Genomic DNA, 22,928 nt, shown 5'->3' on the forward strand with positions numbered 1-22,928 from the left:
CAAAAGATTGAACATTTTACCAAAAAAGATAAAATATAGATGGCAAATTAGCACATGAAAAGATTCTCAGTGTCATTACTCATTAGAGAAATGCAAATTAAAACCACAATGAGATACCACTTTGCACTCATAAGGACGAATGAAATGAGAAGATGACAATACCAAGGGTTGGCAGAATGTGGAGCAATTCCTTGCTGATGGGAATACAAAATGGACAACCAATTTGGAAAACAGTTTGGCAGATTATTTAAAAGTTTAACAACACCTACCATATGTCCAGCTATTTCACTTCTAGATATTTGACCAAGAGAAGTGAAAGGATATGTTTATACAAACACTTGGACATAAATATTCATAACAGCTTTATTTGCAATAGCCAGAAACTAGTAACCTGATATCCATCAACAGATGAATGGATGAACAAAATTATAGTATATTCCTATAAGAGAATACTGCTCAGCAAAGAAGTAATGAACTGTTGATACATGCAACAACACGGATCAATCTAAAAAGAATGATGCTAAATAAAAGAAGCCAGATTTAAAAAATAGTACATAATGTAAGATTTCAGTTCTATAAAATGATAGAAAATGCAATCTAATGTCTATAGTGATAGAAAACCAATCCTTGGCTGCCTGGGCATGAGGAAGTGGTTGGAAGGGAAAGATGAATTGCAGAGGTGCATGGTGAGGAAGTTTCGGTAGGTTGTTGATAGGTGCATAATTTTGATGATGATGATGGTTTTATGATGTGGAGAAATGACTCATTGGAAAAGACCCTGAGGCTGGGAAAGACTGAAAGCAGTAGGATAAGGGGGACAACAGATGACAAGATGGTTGGATGGCATCACTGACTCAGTGGATGTAAGTTTGAGCAAGCTCTGGGAGATGGTGAAGGACAGGGAAGCCTGGTGTGCTGCGGTCCATGGAGTCGCAAAGAGTTGGACACGATTGAGCAACTGAGCAACAAAACGTGTCAAAACATCGATTTGTGCATTTATTTATCATGGCTGAGCTGGATCTCCGTTGTGGCACCTGAGCTCCTCACTGGGATGGGTGGGCTTTCTCTAGTTGCATGGGGGCTTCTCTAGTTGTGGAGCCCAGGCTCTAGAATATGCGGGCTCAGTCACTGCAGTGTGCCAAGTTTTCTGGGTGTGGCACACAGGCTCTCTAGCAGTGGCGAATGGGCATTCCCCGCAGCATGTGGAATCTTAGTTTCTTGACCAGGGATCAAACTTGGATCCCCTGCATTGGAAGGCAGATTCTCCACCACTGGACCACCAGGGAAGTCCCTGTACATTTTAAATAGATGCAATTTACTGTCTTAATGAGACCTTAGTAAAGAGTCGGACACAACTGAGCGACTGAACTGAACTGAAAGCTGTTTCTGTAATAAAAGGCAACAACAGTAATAAAGCAGAGTATAGATATATCTTGTATCTATCGATAAGTGTTAATATTCTAAACTTACATATTAACAGAATTGGATCACATAGAAAAATGTGATCCAGTTATAGGCTGTATATAAAACACATCTAAAACAAAATTATTTAGATTAGAGGTAAGATTATGGAGCATATCAAAGAAATGCAAACAAAAAGAGTTGAAGTTGTCATCTTAATATTAAAAAGGATTGAATTTAGAGTAAAAAAAAGTATTAATAATGAAAAGGGATGCAACCCAATGAAGGCCTAAGAGTTATGATCATTATGTATCAAATAACAGAATCACTTTCTCTAAACAAAATGTGCAGAAAATACAAGGAAAAAAACATTTTGCATGGTATGCATGTATTGTGACTTTTATGTGCTAACAATGGAAAACTTATCTTTACAACCACTTACTACTGTTCAAACAAGTGTTCAAGTAATATTTTTAATCATAAGTAAAATCATAAATGTACTAAAAAATGGAAAATTGTTCACTTTATTTGGGATTGAGGAAAGCCTTACTAATTATGAGGTAAAAATCTGGAAACCATTAAAAAATTATTGATGTATCACTTGATAAACTTCTATAAAGCATGTTGTTCAGTTAGTCACTTAGATGTGTCTGACTCTTTGTGACCCCATGGGGTGTGGCCTGCTAGGCTCCTCTGTCCATGGAATTATACAGGCAAGAATACTGAAATGGGTTGCCATTTCCTTCTCCAGAGATCTTCCCAGCCCAGGGATTGAACCCGGGTCTCCTGCATTGTAGGTAGATTCTTTACAGTCTGAGCCCCTAGGGAAGTTCTTTAAAGTCAGAATCCAATTGAGTGGGGTAACTGGCAACTCTTATCACAGACAGTGGGGGTAATAATGTAAAGAGTACCTACAAATCAAAAAGAAAAAGACCAATAACCCAAAATAATGAACAGAAGATATAAACAGTTCATAGTAAAGAAAAAGAGATGACTTTTAAGCACTTTAAAACATGTTCAGCTTCAGTAATGATAATAGAAATGCTTAAAGGCCACTTTTCACATATCATACAATACAGACCATGACACTTAAACTCTCTGTGTTGGTGAAGGTGGGGAAAATATGCTCCCAAATACATCTGATGAGAATTTAAATTGGTATAACTTCTAGGCAAAGTAGTTTGACAGTAACTGTCAATATTAAAAGTACACATTTGATCCAGCAATTTTCTCTAGGAATTTGTCTTTTAGATATATTTCCCTGTATGCAAATTGAATGCATGGATCTTCATTGCAACATTGCTTGCAAAAGAGAAAAATGTTTAAATGAACTTTAAAAATTGATAAATCGGGCTACATCTGCACATCAAAAAGAATGAGGTAGCACTAATAGCCAGGTGATACAGATCATTGTACGAGTTGTATTGTTAGGTGAGAGAAGCAGGGTACAGAACACTGTGGACAGTGTGCTGTCATTTCTGACATCTGTGCTGTGTTAGCATAGACATAGATTTTCCCTAGAAGGATGCACAGGAAACTAGTACTAGAGGTGCTCTCTCTGGAGGGCTGCATCGGGAAGGAGCGTATTGTTCCCTGGTAACATTTGGTACTCTGCATACATATTAGCTTTGGGGCTTCCCAGGTAGCGCTAGTGGTAAAGAACCCAGCTGCCAATGCAGGAGCCGTAAGAGATGTGGGTTCGATCTCTGGGTTGGGAAGATCCACTGGAGGAGAGCATGGCAACTCACTCCAGTATTCTTGCCTGGAGAATCCCATGGACAGAGGAGCCTGGTAGGCTATAGTCTGTGGGGTCACAAAGAGTCGAACACGACTGAAGCAGCTTAACACACACACACATATTAGGCAATGATATGTAACAAGATTCTTTGCCTTCCGAAACAATCAGGAATCTGGAGGACCCTATATAATTAAGTATTAAATGACCTGATAGAGATTATGAGTGTTTTAGTCATAAAAATAGCTGACTAGAATAATAATTATTATTTATTGGGAACTAGATTCTGTGCCCTTTAAAAACATCATTTGAGGTTTTCCAACAACTCTTCAATGCAGATATTGTACTTTACAGGTTAAGAAATAGATTCAGAATGTGGCCCAAGGACACATAGATAACAGAGGCCCTTCTAAGAAGTTCAGTTGATTGAGGCTTGAGGAGGAACATCCAAAGCATGTATGAATGGCTTGCGTGGGGGCAGGTATACATGTTAGGTACATGTATGTTTCCTTGTACTTAAGTCATTGTCTTGCTCAAAGTTTTGTGTAATAGGATCACAACCTGCATCATTCCAGCAGGCTGAACATATTGAAAATATCAGCTGCCAAGATAAATGTTGTCTTTTGAGAGTAAATATTTTCATATTTCTACATAACTGTGATGTGGCCTTATTCAACTGGTTTTATTCTGTGAAGAAAATGAGATTCTTCAGCAGATGGACAAATTTTAAGGCCAAATTTTCAAGGCCAGGCCTTAAAAATAAAATCCCAAGTAAAATGAAGGAAAAAATTGAACTACCGCCCCCCCAACTTTTCATTTTTTTTTAATGTCTTTTAAATGAGAGCTTTTGCTTTTTTCACTATAGATAATCAATAGAGTTTTATATTTTATTTTGAGGCAAGGGTAAATTTTAGTCTTTTTATTCTTCAGTACTCAAGGGATCATTTTGACAACTGATAAACTGGCCTACATATTAAAATAATTTTATGGTAGGTCTTTGGATATCTTAGTATAAAATCAATTTATGTCATATTCAATTTATAGCACTGGGAAGTTTGCCTGCTTATGGCAACAAATTAGACCTTGCATTTACTGGTGGCTCCCTGTAACACATAGTTTATGGTAGATACCTGTATATCTTTGGAAACAAAAGATATACTTTGTTTTACCCAGTAAATGCATCATTTATGAAAAGTATATAAATGGAATTATTGAACAATGAATTTCACTTTTTCAGCCTAGTCGTTTTACAGTTATTTATAATTCATATTTATTAGAGTTCATTCTTTCAATTAGCTTTGTCTCCTGTGACAGGTAGCTCTTATGTATGCAGATACTTAAATAGTCAGATAAGTAAATTAGGTGTTGCAGTAGACAAATTCACACCCATCTTTTAATGCATTGTCCATTGACTGACTAAATATGTCTCCATAAAGTTTACCATCTCCTGTTATGAGAGACCACGGTTAGGTTTCTCTCTTCTTCTAGTTTTAAGGTGTACAACAAAGAGGTATCTCATTGGTGTTTTCATTTTCACTGAAATACATGGCATTTAAAATCCATTGCATCTTCATCTTTTCTTCCTATATCCCTTCTTACTCACATGTAACGTTTCAGAGAAAACAAACTGCTGTTCTGGTGAATGTATTTGTTAGAAGTCAGTTTCTCTGTCTCCTACCAGATGGGTGTGACCCCCACCCCCTCCATCCTTCTCCAGGGACCACAGTGGTCGTCACTACCTAAGTAGTCAGCGGCTCTGACATCTGTTGTGTGGGCCTTGAGATGGGGGAAGCTCCAGAGTTCTGCCTTGCGCTATCAGGACTGTACCCCTCCCTCGTCCTCTCCTGCTTTGTGGGTGCTGCCATGCAGCCAGTGTGGGGTGATGTCTTTGAAAAGTCTGCCTTTTCAAAGTCACCGTTAGAAACAGACCGTCACTAATGGTGACTAGTGCACACCTGTGATTGGTAATGTAACCTGTTCATGTGTCTAGATGTGTGTCCTCTGTGGGAAAATGACACATCATCACTATTTTCCAAAAGACAGGAGAAAGAATAATGGAAACAGGGGACTGCACATTAGGATAGCCTAATAGGTTTATACAGGCTCGGATCTGAACCTGTCCCTCGTTCAGCACTTGGTGGTAAACCAGGAAGATACAAAAGTCGCTAAAGCATTTTTGCCCTGAGATAGCTCTAACCTTCCTGGACCCAGGGCCAGCACTTGTAAGATGACAAAACTGAGGCACGGAGCATTTAAGTAACCTGCCTAGGGTCCCACAGCCGGTCATCAGTGAAGTAGGAAAGCCTCCTGATCTGTACTTTTTAGCCATGCAGTATTCTGCCTGAATCAAAGACTGATTCAAAAAGACAGGAGTTCCTGCCCTCAAGGAGGTTTTCTTTCCATCAGTGTAAGCGGTGTACGAGTTCCTGGGAACAGATCGCTACAAGGCACATCAGCGTGTTCCTGCCCAGCTCTCCAACCACAGCCCTCAGTGTGTCATACTCTCTGAACTGTATCAGGTCATCTCCTGTGATTGGTCCCGTGAGCAAATCCAGCTTCAGTGTAATTAGGAGTGACTCCAAGTTAGAAACACGTTTCCGCTCAGACATCCTCTCTGGCATCTGTGTTTGCTGGATTGATTGACCGCGTCTGCCCCAGCCCTGTGCATGCACTAGGTTCTCTGCCAAGGTTTGTGGAATAGCTCAGTGAGCCAATCCCAGATGGGCGTGGGTGTGGCCCACTGCCAAGTTCAACGCCATTGCCTCTAACAACTAGGCTTATCATTTTGATTGATTGATTTTATGAAACACTGTTGATTTTGATGAAATCCAAGTAGGCATTTTGTGACTTTCTAATTGTAGCCGTGGTTTGGGCACTCATTTGAAATATGGCTCCTTGAAAAGATAGAACATTTTAAAGAGTGTATTTATGCAGAAATAAATTATGAATTCCCTTTAGCCACCTCCTCTCTTTAGAAATAGTACTCATGCATATTTTATACATAAATTGACAAGGATGGCAGAGATCTCATCTTCCCCGCAGCAATCTGAACCAGACTGATTGACGATTTATTGCCTAATTATACTTGTCAGCTTGACATAAAAGTCATTAGTTCTGGAAAAACATGTTTTTCAAACCAGGATTATCTCTAATTAATACAGTCAATAGCTAACATATATTTAAAGCTAAGCTAAACAGAACAGTAATCTCTAAAGCTTGTGTTACGGACCACAGGGAAGTGATGGCTCCGAGTACAGGTTTGTATTTGAGGAGAGACAGTGCCATGCTGTACATCATTCCCTCTGCTTTGAATACAGTGTTGTGAATGCTGCTGACATTGACCCATTCTGTTGATAAATTATAAAGGTAATAACAGATGACTTCTGTGAAATGGTTACAGTGGGTGAGTGACAAAAGTAGGATCTAGATCTGGGGCCCAGAGTGTGGCTTTTTCCTCAACATCCGAATCCACTGGCCACTGATCTCTGCAGTGTCCACAGATGGTCTTATTGTTCTTTCCTAAAGATTCCCTAGAGAAGGGAATGGCTACCCACGCCACTGTTCTTGCCTAGAAAATCCCATGGACAGAGGAGCCTGATGGGCTACGGTCCATGGGGTTGGGTTGCAAAGAGTCGGACATGACTAAGCGACTAACGCTCTCACTTTTCAAAGTACATGTAAACTTGGAAGCTCAGCAGGATAAACCAAGTAGTCATATTGAGACAGCCATCTGGCGTAAATATTCCCTTTTGCCCCATGTTCAGGCATGTGCTGGATTATCAGTGGATGTTGCAATGAGGCAAAGCAATGCCAGAGACCTATAGGGCAGCTACACTGTGCCCATATGTGCTGGTACCCTCTAGTACCCACCCCCCGCCTATACTGCCCCAGCATCGCACAGTGGACACGATGCTCTGGGTAGTACAGTCATTCATCAGTTATTTCCAATATGCTACAGAGCTCACAGCAGACTCATTCATCTGCTCATAAATGTGCGCTTTTCTGCTCTAAATATCAGAAGGTGTTTTTGAACAAAGAAGGTTACATTCATTGGCCCAGTTCAGTCCTACCCCATAACAGATTCCATTATTAAGTTTTTCCATGTCAATTAAAATGTTGTTTCTATAGCAGTCCACCCTATCACAGAAGGTTTGTGTTTATAACCAGAATGGCTGAGAAAGGTCAATGTAGTCATTTCCCATTTTATCAGCTCCTTTCTGCAATAATAGTTTTGCATAGTTATGTATTTGAATTGTACAATGGGCTGAAATATTAATGTACAAATTAGAATGAACAGTTAAAGTAGCTTAAAATAAACTTGCCTAAAACATGGCTGGGGAGCCTGTACTCAATCTACTGCACCTTATTAAAGAGTGCCGAGTCATGGACATCGTCTAGAAGGCTGTAGAGAACACAAGCTCTTGTTACGTTTCTTGGTGGGACCCAGAAGACCAACGGGTCTCTGGCTCCATGAGTAGACTGTTCAGGACATTTTTAGGCTCGTCCCCATCTGATGGGTTGTTAGAGCATCTCTAACTTCTTTGCGAGATGTTTCTCTAGAAACTGAAAGACAGGGTGTGGTGAACAGCATCACAGAATGTCACCAAGTTCAGACACATGGTGCAGACCTCTTCAGAGCAGCTCTAGGAAAACTTGAGATTTATCTGGAAAAGGTTCCTTTAATGCCTAAGCCACACCTGGTGTCTGGTCCTCTACTTTGGCAGGCAAGAACAACACTAATTCTATCTGTTCACAAGAAGAGAAACTATAGAGGCGGCTGCTGCTTTCGAAAACACACTCATTGGATTTAGTCTGATGCTGTGTGGCGAAAGAGCAGTAATCAGTTCTGTAGTAGTCGGCATCCTGGACGTCTCAACAAGGGGGATTGTCGAACCCTTGGGTCGTTTGGTTCTGAGATACAGCAATAGAAGTATGCTGTGGATTTGAAGAAAGAGAATTTCACTTCACTGGAAACCCAGATTCACACACACACATACACACAAATCACATCACATTCCCTTGAATAAGGCTGACTCTGGTTGAGTAAAACATGCCCCATTGTGTACATAATACGTGTGATTTGCCAGAGTTGGACATCATAACTTCCACAGTGACACCCGCAGACGTCTGGGTGATGGTGTTGTGTGCAGTGTGACTCTCACTTTCTTTTAACCTGATAACTGAAGATTATCACAGTAAAAATATATATTTGTTATAGCCACAAACAACCTCTTAATATGCATTCAGGAGCCTTTGAAGGTGCCATCAGAAACACAACCCCTGTTCTCTGTAAAGGCACTGTGCTTATCTATACCTGCCCCATGCGCTGGGACACACAAATCACCTTGATGCCTTATGTGAGAAGTCACATAAGACAGAAAAGATGCTCTTGTCCCAGCAGGCCATGAAAACGGATTGGCTCAGCTGTCATTAGTTGTATAGCTAACTACTGCAACACTTGGTGGCTTAGCGAAAACCATTTGATTTTGTTCCTAATTTTGTGGGTCAGGAATTTAGGAAGGGCTCCTGTGAGCAGTGTCTGATCGAGGCAAGTGCTGGGACAACTGGTACTGGAGGGTCCATTTCTAGGGTGGGTCCTTCACTCACATGTCTGGGTCTTGCTTCTCCATGGCCTCTCTCCCATCATGTGGCATTTCAGTCTCCAGGACTCTCCTCATAGCTTGGACTTCCTCTAGTGTGGTGGCCTCCGGGGAGTTAGGTGTCTTCTATGGTGGCTTAGAATGCCAAGAGCAAGTGTTAGAGGGCAGCAAGGGGAAGCTACAAGCCTCCAAGTGTCATCTGTCATTTCTGCTGCATTACATTGGTCAAGTAAGTTACTACGGGCAGCCCAGATTCAAGGGAAAATGGATTAGATTATACCACCAATCTCCAAAGCAGAAAGTTATGGGCTATAAAGGAGATGGTTGTAAAACTCCTTTGGGGAATAAATCAGTTTTGTAATTACTGGTTGCCCAACAGCTACTTTGTATTTGAGGAGAAAAAGTGAAATGTTGCACGTTGTTTGTTCTGCTTTGTATTTGATCTGTGCCTTCATGCAGTAAAATCAGTGAGCTTGCCTTTGACTCACAGTTAAATTTTAAGTATGAGGGTAATTTGTTATTGTTTAGTCTCTAAGTCATGTCTGACTCTTTGTGACCCTGTGGACTGTAGCCTGCCAGGCTCCTCTGTCCATGGGATTTCCCAGGCAAGAACACTGAAGTGGGTTGCCGTTTCCTTCTCCAGTGACAGTAATAATATGGACAACAGTGGCAAGAGAGGGCTGAGAGGTGACATAAAAGACTTTTATTTTTTTATTATTTATTAGTTGCGTCGAGTCTTAGGTGCAACGCACAGGATCTTTCATTGTGGTACAGGGACTCTTGTGGCACGTGGGCTTAGTTGTTCCACAGCACATGGGATCTTAGTTCCCCAGCCAGAGATCGAAACTGCATTCCCTACATTGCAAGGCAGATTCTTAACCACTGAACCACTAGGGAAGTCCCAACATGAAGGTTTTAAGCATGATTGGTTGGAATATGGTTACTCTATTGACTGAATTAGGAAACCCAGGAGGAGACAAAGTTTGGGCTAAACAATATAATGATGCTTTACACTACAAGTAACAAAATACCCAACCGAAAGCACCCTAAAGCCCTTCATTTTTCTCACAGCAGTAGTCTGGGGCAGATACGTTTCAGATTTGGCTCAGCTCAAAGATGTCAAGGCTCAGCTTGCTTCTCTGAGTCTTTTGGACTTCGTTTCATGTTGAGTGATGGCCATCTCAGCTCCAGCCATCCCTTAATCATTGTTCATTTCTTCTATTATCAGAAAAAGGAAAGAATTCTCTCTTGATGTCTCCCAACCCAGGAACTCCACACCAGATTTCTCACAAGTCCCATTGGTCAGGATTGGGTCACCTTTCCATGTGCTAGCTTTAGAGGAGACTGGAAGAGCTGGTCTTTTCATTTTCAGGCTTTTTTGTAAGCAGCCAGCTCAGCTAGCAGGGTGAAAGGCATTAGGTAGGTAACCAACAATGTCTGCCTCCGTGATGAATATCCTTTTCTCTCCCTACACAGTTGATAAAGTCTCACTTAGAAGCTTTATAAGGCTTGAATTAAATGGGCTAAATTGTAACGCTAATAAATTAGTATTTTCTAGAAACCAGTTAGTTTCTCTTTGGGCTTTCTCCCTTTTCCTTTGTGATTGAACACCAGTCCCACTGCTTCTTATTAAAGATTAGATTATTTCCCTTATACTTTAAAAAATTGAAAGCTTTTTAGCTTTCATGAATACATGAATCCATCTCGTCAGGCATCTTGTAGAACTGCCTTTCTGATATTATTACATATTACATATCTTTATTCAGTTCAGTTTAGTCATTCAGTCGTGCCCGACTCTTCGTGACCCCATGGACTGCAACACACCAGGCCTCCCTGTCCATCACCAATTCCCGGAGTCTACTCAAACTCATCTCCATTGAGTCGGTGATACCATGCAACCATCTCATCCTCTGCCGTCCCCTTCTCCTCCTGCCCTCAATCCTTCCCAGCATCAGGGTCTTTTCCAATGAGTCAGCTCTTCGCATCAGGTGGCCAAAGTATTGAAGTTTCAGTTTCAATATCAGTCCTTCCAGTGAACACCCAGGACTGATCTCCTTTAGGATGGACTTGTTGGATCTCCTTGCAGTCCACGGACTCTCAAGAGTCTTCTCCAACACCACTTATCTTTATAAGTGCCTTATAAAGGCTTGTATATGGGGCTTCCCTGGTAGCTCAGTCAGTAAAGAAACCGCCTGCAGTGCAGGAGACCTGGGTTCAATCCCCAGGTCAGGAAGATCCCCAGTAGAAGGAAATGGCAACCCACTCCAGTATTCTTGCCTGGAGAACCCCATGGACGGAGGAGCCTGGCGGGCTACAGTCTGTGGGGTTGCAAGAGTCAGACATGACATAGTGACTAAACCACCATATATGTGTATAGGGGCTTATAAGAGGAAGACAGTCCTGTAGACATTGTGAACCTTGGTGTTTGTTTTTTGTTTTTTGTTTTTTTTTTTAACTTTTTTGTAAAGTCTGGAGGCTTGGAGGACTCTGTCATTTAGTTGGGGTTGAACCAGGAAAACCAACTGTAGCTGTTGCCTGGAAGTCAGTGGATAACTCAGCTGAGCCAAGCCTGTGACACTAGTAGAGCAAACCCAAGAAGTAAAGGTCTTCAGCTGGGAGGAAAGAGTTCTGACTCAGGAAGGGCCATGGTTTGGGCATCTGAGCAGTGTATAGCTTCCTAAGCTGGATAAAGTTGGAATCCTTTATTCTCTGGATCTGTAATTGTCCAATCTTTAATTGTCAAATTGTGATATTTTTTAACCTGAAAAAATTCTCACATAATAAATTTGAGCTAAGAGTGTCAGTACCTTTGCTGAAAACTGAAGTCGCTCAGTAGTGTCAGACTCTTTGCGATCCCATGGACTGTAGCCTACCAGGCTCCTCAGTCCATGGAATTTTCCAGGCAAGAGTACTGGAGTGGGTTGCCATTTCCTTCTCCAGGGGATCTTCCCTACCCAGGGATCGAACCCAGGTCTCCTGCACTGCAGGCAGACACTTTACCGTCAGTGAAAGGTAAAGGAGAGGTGGAGAAGACCCAAGGAAAGACACTGCAAGTGCCATCTTGAATCTGTAGCAGTTCATTCACTCATCTGACCTTCCTTGAATGCCTCCCATGCTCACAGTGCTGGGGCTGGAGACCACAGGCCACCAGACCTGTCTTTGAGGTACTGATAGTAACCCGACACGGTGTCAGCCACCTTGCTTCCCCATCACAATAGAAAAGTGACTATGGCAGATCAGTATTGTCTGCCAGGCAGGTTGGTTAGGCTGGTTCCCCTTACCATTTTAAAGATCTTGGTCCCTGTATTTGAATGAGTATAGTGAAATCAATTTCTATTACAATAACTGTGTTTGTACTGAATTCTGTTGAGTGCCAAGAGAAGGCCAGCCTTACCTACTCTCCTTTCTGATATTTCAAAAATAGATCTCAAAGCAATTCAGTGTCTTGGGGAAAATGTTTATTTCCAAATTACCGGAAATGATTGATTCAAGTCAGTGAATCTGTAACTTTCTAGAAACTGTCTTTCTGAGAGCCATATCTTAAAATTACTGCTGAGAAAATGATACTTTTCTAACCCCAGAAAAGTTTAATGCCTCATATGCAGAGAGAAAGCAAAAACTAATGCCAGGTTTATTAAACTCTGCTCTTGCCTTCCCTTAAACCCCCAAGTCTGGCCCAACTCTAGACTTAAATGCACAGACCAAATCATGTGAGCCCTGATTCATGGCATCAAAGGCAAGTGGACGCTCTCCATTATTTCTGGGGGGCCCACTGGTGCCCAGAGGTGGCCTGGGTTTTGACTGCCCCCTTTTGCTCCAAACCTCAGTCCTGGCTTAAATCTCCAACTTATTTCTCCAGGACTTAAGTCCTGGCTAACGTATCTCCATGCTTCTCCCCACTATAGGTGCAGCCTATTGGGTGGGGCTCTTTGCAGGAAAGGCCTCCCCTCCCCACTTATCACTCACAGAAGGAGACCCCTGCCAGACAGGAAATGATTTAGGTAGGTCACAGGGATCTGAAGTTCCTCAGCCATCTCCTCCACAGTGGGGAGTTCATCACCTTCTGGGACTTGTTCTGCTTGTAGGATCCCTTTTCCCACTTCTCCATCTTCCCTAAATCCAGAGACTCCCAAAATGGAGCTCTTGTTTAAAACTTTCTTAATTAAATAGTCTCAGAAAATGTGTTTTGCTATGCTCAAAGCATTCCCCTTTCCTAAGACTGGTGATCCACATTGATAGCCACATTTGGGAAACTGGAGGAAGTCTGAAATTGTAGTTTGTCTTTAAATGGACTCATCATTCAAGGTGTCCTGAATCAGCATTTAAAGCCTCAGGGTCTCCTCGGGCAGGGGCTGGTCCAGATCTTTGGTTCCCCTGGTTTTGGTCTGTTTCCAGGAGTGGCACTGGGCTCAAGCTCCCTATAAATAGCCTTATTCTCTCTTATGATAGTCTGGGTCGCAAGAGTAGTTTTAGAATAAAACACTCTAGAAGAACTGGGCCCAGAAGCAACTTAGGGCCTATAAAATGCCTATTTTCAGGACTTCCCAGAGTAGCCCAGAAGCTGCACTAAGTCATGGGGTGAGCACAGCAGGTCTTCCTGGGCATTGATTTCCCAGCAAACTTGTAAGAAATGTTTAAATGTTAAAACTACAGCATTTTAAGGAATAGAATACAAACTTCAGACCGATTTCAAGGCAAGATGTTTCAAGCATGAGAAGCTTCACTTCCAGGCTACTCGTACAAAAACGTCCAACTTTTTAAAAGGCGTTCTGTTCTGGCATTTGTAAACTCCTTCTTTTGCAGATAATTTGCAAACTACAGTTATTTTGTGTAACATATGTGCCAAAAAAGTTGAGTTGATGTACTTATAAATGGAAAACTTAAATGAATAGATACTTTTTAAGGAATCCTAAAATAAGTTATAATAAGTGTATAAATAATCACTCCCTGGTTATCAGTTTTGTAACTCTGAGCTTAGTAAAATATTTTAAGTGGGTTTTTTCAATTAACTATAAACATCCATTTATCTTAATTGGAAATAGTTCTTTATTAATTTGATTTTGAAAAAATGTCACATATCAATAACCACTGATTTCATGTGACTTTGAGCAATGAAAATTTAAGATTTATTACTGGAGTTGAGTAATCTAAAAAGTATTTTTTTAGATCCCTAATAATATTAAATGTATAAATTATTATTTCTAATACTTGCATTATCTTTATGACGCATGTACAACAAAACATCAATTCAATGATGACGTTCTTGAGGGCAGCTGATTAAATAACCATGAGGTTAACCAGGCTAACTTCAAAGCTGATTTGTAATCTTATACTATTTATTACTATAAGCAATTGTATTAGTTAAATGTAAATGTTCAGAGTATATTATCATTAATGTGCTCTATATATGTCTAGCTACTTCCAAATGTTTAGTCTTTCTTGGCCTTCATACAGTGATCATTCAGTTAATGTTTACTAGATAGGCTTATTAAAGTTTTATTTATTATATTTAATGTAAAACATTAGAAATGAAGATAAATTAGGTTAAAGTGGAATGGACAGTGTATTTGAAATAATCTGGAGTAGAATTTAAATAAACTTCTTTTGTTAATTTGGAAATTTAAAACTATGTGACCACAACTTAAGATATAGTAAAATATATCATTATGGAGGAAAAAAGAATAATATTGTATTATTGGTTTCTAGATTCACTAAACCAAAGACTATTATGTTTAGTCTAGTCTGAAAATAGAGGTGATGAAACTTATATGAAACTAACTTAGCTATGTTTTTTATTAACTCAAAAACTATCTGGATTAAGCAACTGCTTATACAAGATTGAAGTAAGATGTAGATCAGAGTATAATTATCATTGGCTAAAATAGTACATTATTATATGGAAGTTTTAATAGAATATTTACTTTTTTCCAGCAATTGTTTTACTCTCATTATAATCCCTATCATGTAGGAAAAGTACCATTACAAAATGTTATTGAGTTACCTGTTTCATTGTGAAATTAAGAAATTTTAAATCATGTTAGTCTGAAAAATTCTATTACTGAGTTAAGGTGACATGGAGAAAGTGTATGTTTTTCTAGGGCTGTGATTAAATCAGGGCTTGGAAACTAGTAAGTTTACTTTGATTTGACTTAAGTAAAATATTGTTCCTATTAGGGATGAATATTTGGTAAATCCAGTCTTGTCAATGTGGACTCTTCTGTAATTCAGGGCATAGCAGGATCAGGCTCTGGTCTTTAGGAAACCACTAGCTTGTGCTGGGTTTTGCTGATAGAGTGATGTCTCTTAAACTCTAAGCAGAATTTGATAAGTTGTTGAAATTTTAATGAATTTTTATATATTTTTCTTTCACTATCAGGCTATCAGCTGCAAAGGTCAACACAGTATATCGTACACTCTGTCAAGAAATCAGACTGTGGTGGTTGAGTACACACATGATAAAGATACGGATATGTTTCAGGTAACATCTTTCTTTTTTCATGGAAATTTTTACCACATTTTTCCTTCAATCCTTCATTTTGAAACATAGTCAGAACTCCTGGCACAGTAGTGTTTGGTGATGTCCAAGGGGAAAAGGTGAAGATAATATTAAAATTATTCCTGTTTGGTTTTCAAAAGACTAAGAAAACAGTTCTAAAATTGCAAAAAGAAATTATAAAGACTACATTCTCAGATCTCAGTGCAATAAAGAGAGACTCTAAAAACAAGAACAGAGACTTTTAGAACCAGCTGTATTGAATTATAGCCAATTAACAATGTTGTGATAGTTTCATGTGGACAGCAAAGGGACTCATTCATACATATACATATACATATACATATACATATACATATACATATACATGGGCTTCCCTGGTGGCTCAGATGGTAAGGAATCCACCTGCAATGCAGGAAACCTGGGTTTGATTCCTGGGTTGGGAAGATTCCCTGGAGGAGGGCATGGCAACCCACTCCAGTATTCTTTCCTGGAGAATCCCCATGGACAGAGGAGCCTGGTGGGCTACAGTCCATGGGGTTGCAAAGAGTCAGACACAGTTGAGCAACTAAGCACATTTGTATATATATACATCTTTTCTCCCCCAAATTCCCCTCCCATCCAGGCTGCCTCATAACATTGAAGACAGTTCCCTGTGCTATACAGTGGGTCCTTGTTGGTTATCCATTTTAAATAGAGCAGTGTGTACATGTTGATCCCAAACTCTGTTAACTATCCATTCCCCTCCCATCCTTCCCCCTTAGTAACCATAAGTTTGTTCTTTAAGTCTTATTTGTTAACAAGTTCATTTGTATCATTTTTTTTAGATTCCACATATAACCAATATCATACGGTATTTTTATTTCTCTGCCTGGCTTACTTCACTCAGTATGACAATCTCCAGGTCCATCCCTGTTGCTGCAAATGGCATTATTTCATTCTTCTTAATGGCTGAGCAATATTCCATTGTATATATGTACTACATCTTCTTTATCCAGTTCTTTGTTGCTAGACATTTAAGTTCCTTCCATATCTGTTGTAATCAGTGCTGCAGTGAACATTGGGGTGCATGTATCCTTTCAGACCACGTTTTCCTCTGGATATACACCCAGGAGTGGGACTGCAGGGTCACATAGTAGCTCTGTTTTTAGTTTTTTAAGGAACTCCCATACTCTTCTCCATAGTGGCTATACAATTTGCATTCCCACCAACAATATTGGAGGTTTCCCTTTTCTCCTTGCCCTCTCCAGCATTTATTGTTCATGGATTTTTTGATGATAGCTATTTTGACTGGCGTGAGATATCTCGGGGTAGATAAATGATTTATATTTACCTAATAATTAGCAATGTTGAACATCTTTTCATGTGCCTCTTGGCCATCTGTATGACTTATTTGGAGACATGTCTATTTAGGTCCTCTGCCTGCTTTTTGAGTGGATTGTTCATTGATTCCTACTAAAGCACATCATTGCTTTGTCACCAAAAGAGCAAATGTCAGCATCTTCATATTATTATAAAACCAATTTTGGCTTCAAGGACCTGGGCCATTGAAAAGGTCTTGAAGACCGTCAGAGGTTCATGGACCAACTGGGTTGGTCCAACTGAAAAATACCAAATTTTACTATACTACCCTTTTAATTTTATAACTGAGAAATTTGTGTCTTTGAAAAGAAAGAACTTAACCTTAATTGGGCAAAAATGGCATTGGTGGCAGAACCCAGATTTAAGTCTCCTCAGTTCTCCAGTCTCTACATAATACCTACTCAACCGCTTTAAATAAGGCATGGTAATTCAGCAAAAAATTATAGATTTATTAAGAAAACATAACTCATTTCTTTTTACTGAAATAATCTCATACCTTTTGCAGACTAACTGGACATACTGGAGATTAATGTCAGATTAACCTGAGTAGAATTAAGCAGCTCTTAGAAGGCCCTAAAAAAATCAAGCTTGTTTTTAATTTTTTCCCCCTTTTAACAAGTTTATGTGTCTAAATTCTACCATTGAAAGAAATCACTGAGCAAAAGCACTGCGGCATTCATATTTCTCAAGTATGGACCTTGTTGCTGAGGGCTGCTGATTTTAGCCACTACCCATTGGAATGATTTGTAGGTTAACTGAGCATTTAAAAGCAGAACATCAGAATGAATCAAGAAAGGGCCTTTTGCTTCATTTCCAATAGTGGAGTCAGATAATAGGCTCAGAAGTCAGAAATATTATTGTCTGAAAAAGTCAAACCTAGATCTAAATTTAAGAAATTAGGTAAGACTGATAAAATATGTTAATATAGTCAGAATAAGATCTTAGTCATTATTTTCTAGAATAAGGGTAAGTAAAGGGAACAAGAAGTGAGCATAGGTATTGAGAAAGTAGAATATAAAGAATACAGTTTAGAAAAGGAATCAAAGGCAGTGATGAAGTGTCTGACAGAGCCCCTGAAAGGGAAAGCAGTGATGCCATATTCATTCTGATCCTGGCGATAAGGAAACTGACCAGGTCCTGAAACCAGTGTTAACGGTCATTTCCCCCTCTGGTTTCTAAGTTTCATATGCTTCACACCTAAGTGCTGCAAGGCTTGTGTTCTGATGGGGTTTTTTGTTTTTTAGTTGGTTTATAGTAGTTCTAGATGGTCACATTTCATTAGCATCTATGTAGTTGAAAAAAATGTTGGACTGTTTCAAAATTATCTCCTAAAACGTTGTACATGTGTGTGCATGTTTGTGTATGTGGCTCACCAGGTTCAAGCTGTCATAACCTTCCATTGATGAGTTTTATTTCTTGAGCACCTACTATGTGTCAGCTCCTCATCTAGTCACTGGAGGTAGACAGCTAAGGCTCCCCTCTCCTGGAACCTACATTCTGGAGTAGAAAAACAGACACAGAGAAGCAAGCACTATAGCAGTGCCAAGGCCCCACAGCAGAGTGGAGGAGGAAGAAAGTGGTGTGAGATGAACTCAGAGAGGTAGGCAGAGGCCAAGAGGGTAAGGGGCTTTTAGGCCAAGTAAAGAGTTTGGGTTTTATTCTAGAAGTTTTGGGGAAACTGTTGGAGGATTTTTTTTTAACAAGGAAGAGATAAAATTCTACTTCCACTTGGTTAAGATATCTCCAAGGACTGTCCAGAGAAGAATGTAGGAGGCAAGTGTGAAAACAGGGAGAAAGATTGGAGGCTGAGGTGATGCAAACCAACAACGAGCTGATGGCAGCTAGAGCTAGGGTGGGGAAATGTGGGAGGACTGATGATGTGTTTGGAGGAAGAGTTGATAGAATTTACACGAGGTTTAACGTGAGTGTGGAGAAATTGAAGAATCAAGGGTGGCTCGTGGGTATTGATTTTTAGCTTGAGCAAACTAGGTGCCAGTCACTGACATGGGGAACAAGTTTTTCAGGAAGTATCACCAGTAGAATGAATCAGAGAAATGGAGCTCTAGTTTGAGAATTGCTTTCCAACAAAGGAAAGCATTTTAAAAGATGAGAGACTAGGGCTTGAAGAGGATCCAGGTTCTGCTGGAAACATGTCATATTTGAGATGCTTATTAGACATCCACATGGAGATCATATGTGCTAGTCTGAAGCAAAGAGAGATACCAGGACTTTGGGGCTAGTAAATGGAATTTGATGAGATAACCTGGGGAGAGAACAGAAAGAGAAAGGGACTGTTTACCAGCTAGCCTGGAAGGGTTTCATCAACTTAATACTAGGTACAGATGTACCAGGACATGCTGAGTGTAAGTCCTGGAAACGTCAGCAAGCAGGGTTTCAGTGGAGCCAGGCCTGCTGAGAGCATGATGATGGAGAGGCTCAGGAGTGGGTTACAGGAGGAGGAGGGAAACAGAGGTAGTAACTAGTGACAAGTTTTTCAGGAGTATCACCAGTAGAATGAATCAGAGAAATGGAGCTCTAGTTTGAGAATTGCTTTCTGACAAAGGAAAGCATTTTTAAAGATGAGAGACTAGTCTAGAACAGTGATATTCAGGCTGCTTAGCCAAGCAGCAAAACATCCAGGATGAGGTGAGTGAGGAAGTAGAGAAGGAATGCATTTGGAAACTTGTAATAGCGGTTTGACATTCCTGAAACATCGAAGCAGATGATCATTTTTCTAATACTGATTTTTGTTATATTTTGAAAAGATATTAAGCGACAGCTTGAAATTTTAAAAGCAAACCCAAAAAAACTAGTCCTTTGCCTCACAGTCCCTGTAATTTGAGAAGCTCCAGAATGTTTGACGGCTGACTGGATAGGAGCAGCAATAGCTCATCCTAGTAATAGAAGGGAAGTGACAAAATAAGGTTAACAGATGCAGGGGCACAGGTAGGACTGATTTGTTTAGAGAAGATGAAGGAGGCCCTTTCAGGTGTTTCTATACCGTTCTACCCATACTGACTTTGACAACCAGGCAAACAAACTTTTCTCATATGCATACACAATTGAAAGTGCCATATGATTCTGTGTGTGTCTGGCAGTCAGCAGCAGGGAGAAAAATTCTCCCTGTGCCTACTATATGAATATCAGACGGAATTCAAATACATCATGGCTGGTCCACATGACTAACCTTAAAATAATGTAGAATTGCTCCAACAGTCAGAGAAAGGACAGGCTCCAAGTCTTCCACATTGGGTGAGTTTTCATTAGGAAAGTGACCTCGTCCCCCCACCTCTGGCAACATGAGGTTTGTGTCCTAAAGTATAGAAATATACTAACACTCTACAAGTTAGATTTAAGTGGAAGGAAACTGATAAACAAATATTAAATGACCACTTGAGTAAGTATTCTGACTTGAAATAATTGATCCTAGCAGTATGTTCCAGTTGGAATAAAATGTCATGTTTTAGAGGCAATTTCAGTTAATTCATCAAGACATTAATTTAATACATGGGGGGTGGCCTTTCTTGAAGAGAGTAATCTCTGTAGACAAGGAACAGTTGTGTGACATTCTGCTGGAGTGTGGTTTTAGCTTTGAGCTTTTAACAGAGCGTGAGAAATCTTTGCCCTCTTCCACGGAGGTGACAGAAATTAGGTCATGGCCTGTATCTTTGTGAGAGCTCAGGGGTTTGTGTGATGGCAATTTTAGAACTTTTCACATTTTACTCCTGAGCTTCAATGGAATAGAGGTTCAGGACCGATTTGTTCCTGAGTTTGGCATAGTCTCCTGTGTACTTTCCCTATATTTGTTAAATATTTTGCAGTGTATCTGTTACTTTTCTAATTAAAAAAACTAAAGTGAAATTAAACAGCAAGACAAATGTTGTTTAATATCACTTATATGTAAAATACAAAAAAAAATTCAGAATTATAAAAACGGAAATTAGAATGGTAGTTACAGGGGGTGCAGAATTGGGAGATGCTGGTCAAATACTGCAGGCTTCCAGCTGTGAGATGGGTAAGTTCTGGGTATATAATATACAGCATGATAATCATAGTTAATAATACTGTATTATATACTTGAAAGTAGCTAAGGAGGGTAGTTTAAAAAAAAAAAGCCTGAAAAAAATCAGAGCAGTCTTGAATCAGTAGAGCTTCTGAGTTACACATCCAGCTTTTCAGTGAACCTAGCAGAGGGAAGATTCTGCAGCTTTAGAAAGATGAATCGTAACGCTTATAACCTAAATTTTATGTTGCACTTTGTAAAAAGGTGTATGTTTTCTAAACCTGAAATCCATATGTTTAGGATACATGCATCTATTTAAGTTTCAGTGAACCTGGTGGTTTAGTTTATTCCAGGAACATTTTAATAGGACAAGAAATTAAGCATGTTTAAAAAAATAATAAGAGAAAATAGATGTCTGTTGCCTCTTCTTCACAATGCTTATGCTTTAGGTAGAATTTTGAGATCAGGATAAAGATACCTAGGAAATTGAATTTGGGGGCCTTATATACATATGTACCTTGGAGCTCTGTGTGTTCCTTCCACTGACAGCTTCAGAATCAGAGTCACTGCTGTTAGGAGAGAACATTAATATCATGTTTAACAAGATATTGTTTACATATTAATTATTTTAAGACATATCTTTGGCATATATAACATTTATTACTGTTTCCTAGTTAGAGAGTCATAGAACATCATTACACAAACAATTTAGTATTTTGTCATGAGGACTTCCTTACCTGTAACAAATATTTCCCAGGACACAGCAGTACCTGTCTTATTTGGATTTAGTGAATATGAAAAAGCTTTGTTGGAACTCTTAAGATCATGCTAATGAAATATATTCTTTCTGGCAGCATTTAAACTTACCAAGGAAGTAAGCCAATAAAATATTATTGTCAGCTTTTTACCAGGATATTTTTGCCAGGATAATTCTTTAAAAATTCAAAATTGAACTGTTATGACCAGCATTTTTAAACCTTTCATATGACTATCTCAAGCTTTGGGCTGACTTGTATAGCGTTTTACACCATTCTCACTCACACTGAGGAAGGGAAATAGGCGCTGGGTCTCTTAAGTCTGGGGTAGGGCTCTGCACTGGGCCATGAGTCACAGGTGGATTCACTTAGCATAAAAAACCAGGCCCTGGAGTCTGGAGCCTGGCAAGAATAGGGGAAATAGGGCTTTAGTTTCCTGGCTGCCTTTAAAATCTTGTTTTTTTGTTTTTTGTTTTTTTTCACTTGAAAATACAAGAGGGGAAAAAGGAATGATTTTCTATGACAGTAATAAATTATGTTTCTACCTGATCATACACCTGTTTGGGGTGAGATGTATTTTCTTCCAGAATAGAAAATGGAGCTTTTTTCTTAACATTTAAAATCTGGTGGTTGGTTACCATAACATCTCCCTTAAACAAGAGAAGGAACAGACTTGAGATTTTTTATTCTAACCTTCCTAGTAGAGATAATGAATATTAAAGGATCCTGAACACTTATTTCATGTAATGAATATGGTGACATATTTTTGGATATGAGTGGATCATGAGTATAATTTGATTTATTTAGGTGGGCAGATCAACAGAAAGCCCTATCGACTTCGTCGTTACAGACACAATTTCTGGCAGTCAGAACAATGATGAAGCGCAGATTACACAGAGCACCATATCTAGGTTTGCCTGCAGGATAGTCTGTGACAGGAACGAACCTTACACAGCACGAATATTTGCAGCTGGATTCGACTCTTCCAAAAACATATTTCTTGGAGTAAGTACTATTAATCAGTACATTGTTTCTAGAAAAACACCCATTATCATCACATATGTAACATTTAATTGTGGCCAGAATATTTGCCTTACAAAATGCTTCTGGTTTTAGATTTTGAAATTTTTGTTTTCGTGAAAAACTTACTAAAAATCTGAAAATATGGCAAATATAACAAGTAATGACCATTAACTATAAAATGTAGAGTGACTTCTTAAAAGTATGTATATTACCACATATAATGTATTTATGGTAGATTTAAGGGGATTTATTTCAGAAAGAAAAACAAATGATCAGATCTAGATAATTGGGGTTCAAAAAAAATGTTGTTCATTTATTCATTCAAAAATTTGTTAGTGTTTACTTTGTTCCATATTGGGAGTTACAGACGTGATATCACAAAGAACAAAACTAAAACAAGACTAAAAATATCTCTCTTCATAGACTGTCCATGTAAATAAAAAACCCACAGTTGTAGTGAATATCTAGTTTTAATATAGTCCCTTTTTGAATCAAGGTATTTTTTCAGGGGAGAAAAAGCTCTCTTAAAATGACCTAAATGGTAATAAAAAAGGGT

At 39.3% G+C, this 22,928-nt stretch overlaps 1 protein-coding gene across 1 annotated transcript in view; it reads left to right on the forward strand.

The window, feature by feature from the left end:
- Positions 1-22,928, forward strand: part of PELI2 (pellino E3 ubiquitin protein ligase family member 2) — a 185,662-nt gene that overhangs the window by 149,433 nt on the left and 13,301 nt on the right. Inside the window, exons 3-4 of the mRNA XM_052646986.1 lie at positions 15,113-15,214; positions 22,157-22,354. Of these exons, the coding sequence (XP_052502946.1) occupies positions 15,113-15,214; positions 22,157-22,354 (300 nt within the window). The remainder of the gene's footprint in view (positions 1-15,112; positions 15,215-22,156; positions 22,355-22,928) is intronic.

This window comes from Budorcas taxicolor, chromosome 10 (genome assembly GCF_023091745.1).
Source record: "Budorcas taxicolor isolate Tak-1 chromosome 10, Takin1.1, whole genome shotgun sequence".
Taxonomy (NCBI): domain Eukaryota; kingdom Metazoa; phylum Chordata; class Mammalia; order Artiodactyla; family Bovidae; genus Budorcas; species Budorcas taxicolor.